The sequence below is a fragment of the Scyliorhinus canicula genome, chromosome 2, assembly GCF_902713615.1.
Source record: "Scyliorhinus canicula chromosome 2, sScyCan1.1, whole genome shotgun sequence".
NCBI lineage: Eukaryota > Metazoa > Chordata > Chondrichthyes > Carcharhiniformes > Scyliorhinidae > Scyliorhinus > Scyliorhinus canicula.
Window position 1 is genome coordinate 30,079,255 of NC_052147.1, and position 13,097 is coordinate 30,092,351.

Here is a 13,097-nt window from a genome sequence, read left to right on the forward strand (position 1 = left end):
GTTGAGGTGGGCAAGACCCTGCGAGTAAAGAAGGTAATGCTTGAGCGGAGTCGGGGAGAGGGCGGGCTGGCGCTGCCAAATTTTTGTAACTATTACTGGGCGGCGAATATAGCCATGATCAGGAAGTGGATGGTGGGGGCAGGGTCGGCATGGGAGCGTATGGAGGCGGCTTCATGCAAGGGAACCAGTTTGGGGGCATTGGTAACTGCACCTCAGCCGTTCCCGCCGGCACGGTACTCCACCAGCCCCGTGGTGACAGCGGCCCTGAGAGTCTGGGGGCAATGGAGGAGACATGCGGGAGCAGAGGGAGCATCTGTCTGGCCCCCAATCTGTAATAATCACCGGTTTGCCTGGAAAGTATGGATGGGGGGTTCCTGATATGGCAGAGAGCAGGGATTGAGAGGATGGGGGATATGTTTATAGACGGGAGCTTTCCGCGTATGAGGAGAAGTTTGGGTTGGCGAGGGGAAACAAATTCAGGTATCTGCAAGTGTGGGACTTCCTACGTAAACAGGTGTCAACCTTCCTGCTCCTACCGCTAAGGGGGATTCAGGACAGGGTAGTTTCCAGAGGGTGGGTAGGAGAAGGGAGTGTCTCTGACATTTACAAGGAACTTATGGGGTCAGAGAAGACGCAGACCGAGGAGCTGAAGCGTAAGTGGGAGGAGGAGCTGGGAGGAGAGATAGAGGATGGTCTATGGGCGGACGCGTTGAGTAGAGTCAATGCGTCCGCAACATGTGCCAGGCTCAGCCTGATACAATTTAAGGTCGTTCATCAGGCTACCATGACAGTGACCCAGATGAGCAGATTCTTTGGGGTGGAAGACAGGTGCGCAAAATGTGCTGTAGGACCAGCGAATCATGTCCACATGTTCTGGGCATGTCTGAAGCTTCGGGGATTTTGGCAGGGTTTGCGGATGTCATGTCCACGGTGTTAAAAACAAGGGTGGCGCTGAGTCCAGAGGTGGCGATTTTCGGGGTGTGGGAAGACCCGGGAATCCAGGAGGAGAAAGAGGCAGACATTCTGGCCTTTGCTTCCCTGGTAGCCCGGAGACGGATACTATTAGCTTGGAGGGACTCAAAGCCCCCGAAGTCGGAGATCTGGCTATCGGACATGGCTAGCTTTCTCTGTTTGGAGAAAATCAAGTTTGCCTTGAGATGGTCAATGTTAAGGTTCACCTGGAGGTGGCAACCATTCGTCGACTTCTTCGCGGAAAATTAATCGTCAGCAGCAGGGGGAGGAGGTTAGTTTCGCTTAGAGTAGGGAGTTAATAAAGGTGGGACCCGTAAGGGAGGGAAACAGCTTTTGCACTATGTTTATACTGTAGTTTCATGTACATTGTGTTGTTATAACACCAAAAATTACCTCGATAAAATCTTTATCAAAAAAAAAATTATTGAACAAGCAGCAATGAAAATCAATATACAAATTACAGGCAAAACTTTTCACAAACTTACCTTGGTTTCTGACACATCTTCAATCTGACACGTTCAATATTTATTAGATTTATTTCATGATAACAGCTTTTCGGAAACAAGATTTCAGATCTAATTAAAATAGTATTAATATCTAATTTTGCATACGTGAATGACGATGATGTTTCTATACCTTGCACTTAGAAATTATGCAAAACGCTCATTGCAAAAAATATTTTAGCACATCATTTAATTCCATGTTACAACTCTTTAGTAAGCAATCACATTGCGATGGGAGGCCTTCTCGCAGTTCTTTGGTGATGCAGATCAAACAAGTGGGAGGTTACTCCAAATGGCTTCATTAGTGTTAGTGAGGCAAAGTGAATGCCTGTGGCTTGCCCCGATTTGAGTGCCAAATCATTTGAAACTCTGTCCTACAAAATGTGGCTGAGAAATGTAGTTCCTATTAGTTAATTAACAATCAATAAGTTGCACCTCAACGAGTCATCAATGCCAGTGTCGCATCTCAGCACATTTTACCTGGTGAAGTTTGAAGCTTACTGTGTTAGGCCTTCTTGCGCTAAAAATAAATCACCAAACATGTGAAATTGGTCAAGGGGCAGTAGCTCAAAATGGAGCCTGGAAAAGAAAATCATGTGGGGTGTAAAATCAGCCGCCAATTCACCTATTTTATGTCATCTTCAAGGCAAATTTCACACCCGACTTTCCTACATTATCTGAACCATTCTCTTTTTTTGTATCTTATACTTGAGAGGAAATTCGACAATCCCAAAGCTGCCTTAGCGTGACATGACTGCGAATTCATAAGAGCTACCTTTGCTTGCAGTGTACCGAGCTTAGTGCACTTTGTATCCTGGTGCTGGGCTTGGAGGCAGGAAGGGCGCAGAATTATGCAGGATGGTGGAGTGCTGGACCTTCACTGGTACTACGTTCTGGGTGGGTCGGCCCATGGTTGACCATCTTGCCTCGTCACCTATTCCCCACCTTAAGTGGGAAATTATTGACCCAAGTGCCTGATTAAGGGACTCGACATCAGTAAGGAGAGGAACTGCTAGAGCCACACCCCTGGCTTTGCTGCAGGTCCCCCTGAACCCCTTTCCCCATGACCCCCATCCCATGAAACCACCCCTCTACATTACTCACCCGTGACCTGGCCTGGCCCGTCATCCTGCAACTCCAGTGCCTACTCTACCAGTTGCAGCCACCACCTCTCCAATGGCACTGCTGAGCAAAAGAGCTGTTGGCCTCTGATTGGCTAACAGCTTTTGGGTAGGTGATTGGGGGATATTATTCTTTACAGGGGTCAGGTAGCCATTTCCCAGAAACAGTACAGAGGAAACCACAGGAGCTGTCGCATGATAAAGCGAGACAAGCTGTGTGAAAGGCCTGCCTCATTGATGCAGGAACTGGTCGCAGTTATGAAAACAATAAAGGAAAAAACAGCCCTCACCCCTCACACTCTTCAATCCCCATCCATGCCAATTCCTACCTCCATCCACCCCATGCCCCTCATATCCTCTGTGCTGACTTAAGCCACTTAACCACCACCATGACTAGTTATATCCTCCATGCCAATCTCTGCCCCTCTACCCATACTCGGGGCTCTTTATATAAGATATGCCAACCTACTTCCCACTATCCACCTGAAGGCACTTTATATACCCATGACAACTTAGTCTCAACTTATGCCAACCTATGACATCCTACACACCATCTATCACCCTTACAGCCTCCATGCCACACATCCAGTACCCACCATTGGCAGAACCTCAGGAACAATGCTGAAATGGAAATGAAGTTACAGGTGTTTGTGGATGACCACTATTTAAAAAAAACATTCTCATTGGGCGGCAAGGTGGCGCAGTGGTTAGCACTGCTGCCTCACCACGCCGGGGACCTGGGTTCAATCCCGGCCCCGGATCACTGTCCATGTGGGGTTTGATCAGGTCCCGGGTCACTGTCTATGTGTCTACGTGGGTCTCACCCCCACAACCCTAAGATGTGCAGGGTAGGTGGATTGGCCATGCTAAATTGCTCCTTGATTGGAAAAAAAAATGTAAAAATCAAATAGTTTTTGCTATCCGACCTTCTATTCTAGGGCGGCACAGTGGTTAGCACTGCTGTTTCACAGCATCAGGGGCCCAGGTTCAATTCCAGCCTCTGGTGACGTCTGTGTGGAGTTTGCACTTTCTCCCCGTGTCTGCTTGGGTCTTCTCCGGGTGCTCCGGTTTTCTCCAACGGTCCAAAGATGTGCGGGTTAGGTGGATTGGTCATGCTAAATTGTCCCATAATGTCCAAAAATTAGGTGGGGTTATGGGTTTACAGGGATAGGACGGGAGAGTGGGAGTTTATTGGGTGCTCTTTCCGAGGGTCGGTGTAGACTTGATGGGCTGAATGGCCTCCTTCTGCAGTGCAGGGATTCTATGATTGGTGAAAACAGTGATTGAATAAATTTCAATTTCTTCAACTACTAAGGATGGTACGGTGGCACAGTGGTTATCACTGCTGTCTCACAGCGCCATGGACACAGGTTTGATTCTGTCCTTGGGTGACTGTGTGGAGTTTACACATTCCCCTCATGTCTGTATGGGCTTTCTCTGGGTGCTCCGGTTTCTTCTCACAGTCCAAAGATGTGCAGGTTAAGTGGATTGGCCATGTTAAATTGCCCCTTAGTGTCCAAAGATATGCAATTTAGGTGGGGTTACAGGGATAGGGTGGAAGAGTGGGCCTAGGTAGGGCGCTATTTTGGAGGGTCAGCGCAGACTTGATGGGCCAAATGGCCTCCTTCTGCACTGCAGGAAATCTATGGATTCTTAAGCACTTGTTAAAACAATAATTTGAATCCATAGCCCCATATCAAAGCCTTTATAACCACTTAGGCCTCTCATTGAAACTGTGAATTTAGAAGACACTCTCTTCTTCACTTTGTGAATGAAATGTTGAGGAATCAGGCAAGCAGAATTAATCCCATAATGATAACCCTCAGGCTCATGTCAACAGATAGCTCACATACAGCAGGTTGTTTTTTTTATTTAAAAGATAGGAGATTTAAATTCCTTGACAGCTCATTCATTTTTAATGCTCATTCATATCTAATATTAAGAATTCCAAAGGGCACCTTACTTCTCCAATAGGGGTCTTTGGACGTATCTATTACCTCTCCAAAAGGATATCCTACTTCTTCAGATGGCTCCAGCAGCTTTAGACATTTTGCTCAATGTCCCAAAAGTTACATTTTGCTCAACATACTAATGAAAATTGCGTCTGTTTGAAGGCAGCTGCACTTTTACATGTGCTGCTTCCTCCATGAACCACAGATCCACAAATTATAACCTGCTCCCATTCTACCCATCAAAAATGGTGGGTGCTGGGTTCCGGGGTTGGATTTTTGGAATCGGGACTCCAATGCTATTTTGGCTAAGTCAGAGAGTGCTTCTATCCTTCTGAAAATTCAGCCCACCATTTGCCTTCCTATTGCTTTGCTGTGCCTGCGTGATGCCGTGCTATGATTCATCCACAAGGCTACACAAATCCCTTTGAATCACAGTTACTAGTCTTTCTTCTTTTAAAACATATTGGGCGCGACTCTCCTAAATGGAGACTAAGTGTTCGCGCCGTCGTGAATGCCGTCGCATTTCACGATGGCGCGAAACAGGCGCGGGGGCAACCGATTCTGGCCCCCACAGGGGACCAGCACGGCGCTGGAGCCGTTCACGATGCTCCAGCCTCCCTCCCGGTGCCAAATGGGCGCCGTGTCAAACCGCGCATGCGCGGCGGACTTCTTCAGTGTGCCGGCCCAAACGCAACATGACGTGGGGTTTCCCGTGCAACAAAGTAGGCCCGGGGGGGGGGGGGGGGAAAGAGGCCGGCCCACCGATCGGTGGGCCCTGATCGCGGGCTAGACCCCATTGGAGGCCCCCCTCCGGGGACGGAGACCCCTCCCCCCACCACAGGGCGCCCCGACCCTTCGCGCAGAGTTCCCGCCGGCAGCAACCAGCGACCGGAGGGACTCTGCCCGTTCCATGCGGCCGCTCGGCCCAAACGGGCCGGAGAATCGGCGGCCCAGCTGCGGACAGCGGCCCGCGCCGCGCCAACGCAAATGACGCCAATTCTCCGCACCTCTGAGAATCGCGCGTCTCATCGGGGCGGCGTGGTGCAGTTGCGGCGATTCTCCGGCCTGGCGTGGGGCTCGGAAAATCGCGCCCATTGTGTTTTTCCATTCTTCCTAACAAGTTGGTAATTTCACTACATCCCCATATTATAATCCATTTGCCACCTTCGTGCCCATCCATAAACATGGTCTGTTTCCCTTTGCTTTCTTTTTATAACATCCTTACAGCTTACTTCTTCACCCAGCTTTCTATCATCAGCAAACGTGGATATCTTTGTCTTGGTCCCCCACCTTAGACATTGAAATATAAAGTGCACTCCACTTGTTACAGCCTGGCATCCCGAAAATGATCCTTTAGTCCTACTCTGTTTTCTGAACTCAAGTTTAAGGTCATTTTAATTTATTTGCAGCAATATTGCCGCCGTACTGAACTGCACTACCTTTGTTTCCCTCACGGGATCTCCAAGATCTGGACTCTCAACAGCCTCTGGGACTATTGCACTTATCATCCCTTAACAAGTTCGATCAAAACAAGGTAGCTCAATATGTTTTTAAACGGTGTGACAATTTTCTTGTGCGTTAGTTTCTCACTTACCATCCACACCATGAAATAAGAAAAGACTGCAATCCACACAGTGGACATGAAGAAGGTTAGCATGAAGAAATTCTCCCAGCGAGGTTTTGCACAGTTAGGGACGGTGAAGAATAGCACAATCAGCACAGGCCATGAACTTAGCCACTTCACCTTATTCAAGTATCCCCCTGTGGATAAATTGTAGAAATGATTCTGTGAGAAATGTGAGGGAAAATACGTGCAAACCATGAGGTAGACTCTACATAGTGATGAGATAGAAGCTGTCCTGTATTTTTTTAAATCCAACAAAATCTTTGGAGCCTCTTCCTGTACACACCAGGAACTGTTTTAATTTCTGGTTCTCAGTTGCCAGTCCAGTTGATCAATTTAATCAAGGACAATTCTAAGAGGCTCTAGAAAAAGATGGCTGGCATTGGCAACTCAAAAACCCTGGGCTGGATTCTCAGTCAGCGGGATCCTCTACTTCGCCGGCAGCGCACTCACGCCCATGGATTTCTCGAGGTGCGGGGGTCCCATAATGGGAAACCCCATTGGCCGGCTGCTGGGACGGAGGTTCCCAGCTGCCGGTGGAGACACTCCGCACCAGAAAACGGGTGCAGCGGGACAGAGAATCCCGTACCCCGTATTTATCCCAAATCTCTTCCCGCACCTAGGCAGACGTTTGTCTCCATAGTTAGTTATTTCCGGAGCAGGTCGCTAGTCTGTCGACGGAAGCATATAGCTTGAGGGGTGCCACTCCACTTCAAGTGTGGTTGACCAGGAGTCTCTCCCGCTCTTACATCCAGCCTTTGGCGTGTTGGAAGGAGTTGCAGATTGACACTCGACTTGTTTGACCGCGTTATGAACACACTTTCCTTGGCCATCAAGTCCTGGGGTGGGACACGAATCCAGAGCTTCTGCCTCAGAGTCAGGGATTCTGCCCACTGGGCTCCCAGACCTCCTTGATGTTTATAATGAGTGAATTACAGTTTATTTGCGGACCGTAACACTTTGCTCACAATAACACTTCATTGCGCATCAAAATGAGCCACATAATGAGCTGACAGTAAAACATTTAATTCCAAAAGCCATTACAGCACAGCAAAACTGGCAATTTCTTAATGGATGCAAATCGTTACGATAAAAATGCCTCAGAGTTCATTAAAGCTTTTGCCCTCCACTATATTTCGCTTTGTTTATGTTCAATAACTGCATAACCCATCTCTCGGTGCTGCTGATGTATATTTTTGTTAATAGTGAGCAGGTTACAGAAAGATTCGGCACCACCCCTTGGACAGAAGCATTATGTAGATCTGCAAAGGAAATGCGACATACTTCTAATTATCATCACGTTATTGTTTGTCTGAATGAATGTTAGTCACTTTCCAAAAGAGAAAGATAAGTGACAGAATCAAATAGGTCTGATTTCATTAACCTCCTATATTACAGTTACCAAGTGTTGTCAAGGTTAGTGGCAGCCAATTTAGTATAATTTATTCCTCTTTATACCTGACTGCTATCACCCTCCCCATTCTGGAGAACAGAGTGCAGGAGGGTGTTATAAAGAGGGAGATGCGGAAGCATCTAAAATCAAAGATGATTGGTTCAATCAAGGAATTATATTGGTACCGTTGATCTGCATTTGCTCTGTACAGACGGTTAAAATGATTTGAAATTTAAAGTGAATGGGTTTCACACAGAGCTCTCCTTTCCAATGAACTGATTAAGGGCCCTTGCTTATTTATGGATACTTAAAGTCTTTGATTGTCTGCTATCTTCACACCGTTACAATTTGCATGTGGAATATCGGAGGTAATTTACGAAGCAAAGGCCCAGAACAATGTCTGTTTACAAATTAAACTGAGTGGAGATGAGTGACTGCCTCATTAAGTGGTTTGCCCAGCTCCACCTTATTGCCAACTGGAGGAGCTAGAAAAGCAGAGAGAAGGCAAGGGTCACATATTTTTCATTAGAGAATTGGCAAAGTGCCTGTCCAATTACCTAGAAATTACAAACGCTTCAAGGTGATATCAAGGGCACTTTCAATTGAAATGACTGCCATCAGACATCTCACAGGATACTATCATAATCACTGCAGAGTATGCAAACTGTAGAAATCAGAGCTTTTGTACATTTCAACAATGTACTGAATAATGTTTGTGACAAATCAATGTCACTTTTGAACTTCTTGCTGGAGTCAATAGCTGGCATTCATAGAGCATTATGAAGATGGTAATACATCTCAATGCACTTTAACTGATGAAAATGCCGGCTGGCCATTGGTAGGAGAAGAATAGATGGGAGGCATGCTCACGGAAATAGATTTGGAACAAATTTTTGAAGGAGAGGAATAGGTAGCAAGGCAGAGGCGGTTAATAGAACATAGAACATAGAACAGTACAGCACAGAACAGGCCCTTCGGCCCTCGATGTTGTGCCGAGCAATGTTGTCCCTACTCAAACCCACGTATCCACCCTATACCCGTAACCCAACAACCCCCCCCCTTAACCTTACTTTTTAGGACACTACGGGCAATTTAGCATGGCCAATCCACCTAACCCGCACATCTTTGGACTGTGGGAGGAAACCGGAGCACCCGGAGGAAACCCACGCACACACGGGGAGGACGTGCAGACTCCACACAGACAGTGACCCAGCCGGGAATCGAACCTGGGACCCTGGAGCTGTGAAGCATTTATGCGAACCACCATGCTACCGTGCTGCCCAAAGAAATGTATGCGATAATGTGGGGTCAAGGGAACTGAACGTTCTACTGCCAAAGGTGGACTGGACTGAAGGACAATGCACTCCATTCATTCAGGTAGAGAGAGCACTTAATAAATCCTGGGCTTTATTAATAGGGGCATAGAGCACAAGAGCAAGGAGATTATGCTGAGCTTATACAAGACACTAGTTAGTTCTCAGTTGGAATATTGTGTGGAGTTCTGGGTGCCACTACACTGGAAGGATGTGAACAGATTGGATAGAGTGCAGAAGGGGTTTCAACAATGGTTCCAGGGATGAGAAGGTCAAGAGGAAATTTGGTCAAGGTGTTCAAAATCATGGGGACACTGGACAGAGTAGATAGGGAGAAACTGTTCCTGCTCATAAAAGGATCAAGAATAAGTGGGTACAGATTTAAAAGTGATTCGCGAAAGAAGCACATGTGATGTGAGAAAAAACATTTTCACACAATGAATGGTTCCAGTCTGGAATGCATTGCCTGGAAGTATGGTGGAGGCTGGTTTAACTGAGGCATTCAAGTGGGCATTAGATGATTACTTGGAACAGTAGCAAATTTCAGGGTACGGGGAAATGGCAGTAGAATGACACCAAACCATGGGTGTGATTTAACGTGCAGAAAACAGAGTCCTGTTTTGGGCACGAATAAGGGGACTTTCCCTGATCCTTTGACTCCTCTGCTCCTCCACTGCCGACTCCGCATTTTGGGCAGCACAGTAGCATAGTGGTTAGCACAGTTGCTTCACAGCTCCAGAGTCCCAAGTTCGATTCCTGGCTTGGGTCACTGTCTGTGAGGAGTCTACACGTTCTCCCCATGTCCGCGTGGGTTTCCTCCGGGTGCTCCGGTTTCCTCCCACAGTCCAAAGGTGTGCAGGTTAGGTGGATTGGCCATGCTAAATTGCCCTCAAGTGTTCAAAAAGATTGGGTGGGGTTACTGGGAGGGTGGAGGTGTGGGCTTGGGTGGTTGCTCTTTCCAAGGGCCGGTGCAGACTCGATGGGCTGAATGGCCTCCTTCTGCACTGTAAAATCTGTGATCCTGTTCCCCATGTTGCTTGTTTGGAGAGAGGGTGCAGACACGATGGGCCAAATGGCCTCCTCCTGCACCATAACAACTCTGTGATTCTATGTGGAAGACCAAACAAGTTGTGAGGTTCTCTCAAAGGACATTTGGGAGACACTATAATACCTCCCAAGGTATAACCAGAACCATCACTAAATGATTACAAAGACAGCAAGTTCTTCTCTACTTGGAAGCAATTGATTGGCATTCAGACGAGAACTCTGCCTGAACCAATAAAAATCAATCAATCTTTTGCACTCAATAAGAAAGCTTGTCACATTTGCTTCAACACATTAGCCAAAGGAAGGAGTGTTTCAGGGTGAAAGCTAAACCTTACTAACACTGTGAAGCAGCAACATATAAGCAAAAGTCTCGAGAGACATATTGGGGTCAAACAGAGATAGGCTACAGACATATTTCAGGATTGGTTGGGGTTGTCAAATTAGCAGCTTCAATTATTAAGGTCGGGTTTTGCATATGCGAAATTGAATAATTTGCAAAAAAGTTGACAATTATTCATAAATGATACAAGTTGAAACCGCCCTGTTGACAATAAAGATAATTTATAAGTTATTACCAAAAGGGATCTACATTTCTGAATGCTTTTTACAATGTTAACCATTTGAACAGTCCCAAGCCTCAAGTTACAGTCAAATGGAAGTGACTAATACTACATTTTAGACATGTTTAATGTGAAGTACATCTCCTCAGTTTATCATTTATATGATGCTGAAGAAAGAGCCTACTATCAGTCATTTTACAAAGAGGCATCCTCAGAGTAAGTAGTTGCACATCATTTTGGCACAAGGCAAAATGGACATTACATACACGGTCTCAAAGTGACTAATGGTGAAGTTGAGGGGGATCTGGGGGTCCTTTGCAAACTTAACGCTTAACATGTGGCCCGGCATGGAGCAGCAATCAATAAACCAGTGCAAGTTTCAACTGCATAGCTAAAATTGTGCAATTTGTGTTGCAAGAAGTTGTGATTTCATATTCAGTTCGCACTTTGCGTACTGTGCCCACGTTTGACAGCCGAGAAACAAAGAGATATTAAAACACTGGAGACAGTATAGGGAAGAGCTTTGAGCCTGATCCCCAATTTCAGTGTTCTGGGATGTGAAGATAGAAATCAGCATGCATTGCAACATTTTACTGGCGACAAAATGGGCACAGGGAATGTCAATTTAGCAGCTGAAGTGTCTCCACCTCGGTGGATGTGGAGAGCCATTCTCCAATCCATTCGGTGGGACTGTAATATCCCGCTGGGCAGGAGGGGCCATTAGTGAAATCCTGACCAAGTTGTGTAGGACCCACCTGAAAAATGATCTAATTGATACAGTCAAGATCACTAGTTTCAAATGTTGAATTTGGAATATACCATGAAATTAAATTTCAAGAGTAGCGACAAGGGTGCCAGGTTTAAGTAAGCAAAAAGTAAATTCAATACTGCATTGATACACAAACTAGTCATCATGAATGCGTGGCCATCTCTTCCTGCCTGCAAATGTTGTCTGTTTGTAGCGCATCAAATGGACTTGCAACTGGAGTACTGGAATCAATAGGAAACAACCAGATGCAGCAAAAAAAGGGATGTGAGACTTTTCTGGATGGAGCAACTATGAAAAACCTTCGCCACCTGCAATTCTCTTGCAATCAAGTGATGATGACTGAACTTCTATTCAGCCCCACTTGAGATTGTTCACATCTCATCAACGTTGACACACTCTTGAACAGCTCCACGTATTTACAGAGGTTTGGAGACAGGGACATCTTGCCATTAATTTTCACCTGGGTTTCTCCCGATTATCTGTCTCAAAGTTAATGGAGGAAAGTGGCAGAAACTACGGACAGGTTACATAAACATTGCCCACACCATTGGCTGAGGCTGTCCACCTGCCAGAGTAAACAATGAAGGAGAAATCGGGTAGAAATTCAATCGTTTAAAAATGGAAGTGGCAAAGTCTCCGAGAGGTGTGTACTAATAATACTTGATGCTGGCCAATTTGCTAAACATTTGCTTCCAGGCAGGGTTAACCCTGCTAAGTCTTGGTTATCATGTTTCAGCCAAGATTTCCAACTCATCATAGTCGATTTTTATGTCTTTAAAAAAATGACTATCGTCGATAAATGGAATATGTTGCTGTTGTACAGAGAATGTTGCATTATTCTTTACCTGGTGGAGAAAATGGTGACGTGAGCTCAGGTTCGTTTCCAGTCTCATTGCTGTCTTCTTTTGTAATTTTATCCAGAGGGACATTTCCATTTTCAATGCTGTCGCATTTCTCAGCTGCGGAGATTTCCTTGTCCACACCATTGGCAGATTGAACTAGTCATTGCACATAAACAGAAAGTAAACCTCTGAAAGCTCAAAGCCCGGCACAAAATGGTCATGACTACTGAGGCTTTCTGATTATTATTTGAGCGTGGATTGTAACTAGGATGAGAAAACTTATTAGCCAAGGAAAAGGTGTACTTAAAATATACTGGCTCAATAAACATTTTTTAGCGTGAGAAATAAACTGGTTTCAAAATATTGTTTAAATCAAAATCCTAGGGCGGGAAATATATGCCACGTGCTACTGGGTTATGGGCCAGAATTCTTCGGCCATTCGCGCGGATGGGATTCTCTGGTCCCGCTACAGTGATGGGGTTTTGGCTGAGCGCCAAAGTGTGGGGGTGAACTCGGATTGGAGAATCCGGGCCATATAGTCCAGGAATGTCCCAGGTCTGCACTGCAGTGTGTTATAGAGTGGGTGCGTGAGATTCCCTGTTTCTCGGCGGTGGGAGGCGCTCGCCATTGGCCGGCAGCAGGATCTTCTGGTCCCGCCGCTGTCAATAGGTTTTCCAACCCACGCCGCCGAGAAACCCGCGGTATAGCTGCGCCATCGGCGGGACTGGAAAGTCCCACTGGATTGAACGCCTGGGAGATCTCATCCAAAGTCCTTAAGCAATGAAAGGGAAATAATCAGCCAGGCACCTGGGCCGGGATTCTCCCCTACTCGGCGGGGCTCAATTCTCCGCACCGATTCCCGGGTGGCGGAAAATTCCGGCCACGGCGGGGGCGGGATTTACACCGGCCCCGGGCGATTCTCCAACCCTGCGGGGGGCGGTGAATTCTGCCCCAGTTTACTGTCCTGTAAAAATAAAAATCAATTTCTTTGTAATAATAAT

The 13,097-nt window shown here is 46.4% G+C and overlaps 1 protein-coding gene across 2 annotated transcripts in view; it reads right to left on the minus strand.

Moving 5' to 3' along the window:
• LOC119951867 (sodium/potassium/calcium exchanger 4-like) overlaps nucleotides 1-13,097 on the minus strand; it is a 295,680-nt gene that overhangs the window by 31,396 nt on the left and 251,187 nt on the right. For both annotated transcript variants that reach the window (XM_038775239.1, XM_038775240.1), the window contains 2 exons: nucleotides 12,100-12,252; nucleotides 6,143-6,309 (listed from right to left, as the gene is read on the minus strand). In XM_038775239.1, coding sequence (XP_038631167.1) covers nucleotides 6,143-6,309; nucleotides 12,100-12,252 — 320 coding nt within the window. The remainder of the gene's footprint in view (nucleotides 1-6,142; nucleotides 6,310-12,099; nucleotides 12,253-13,097) is intronic.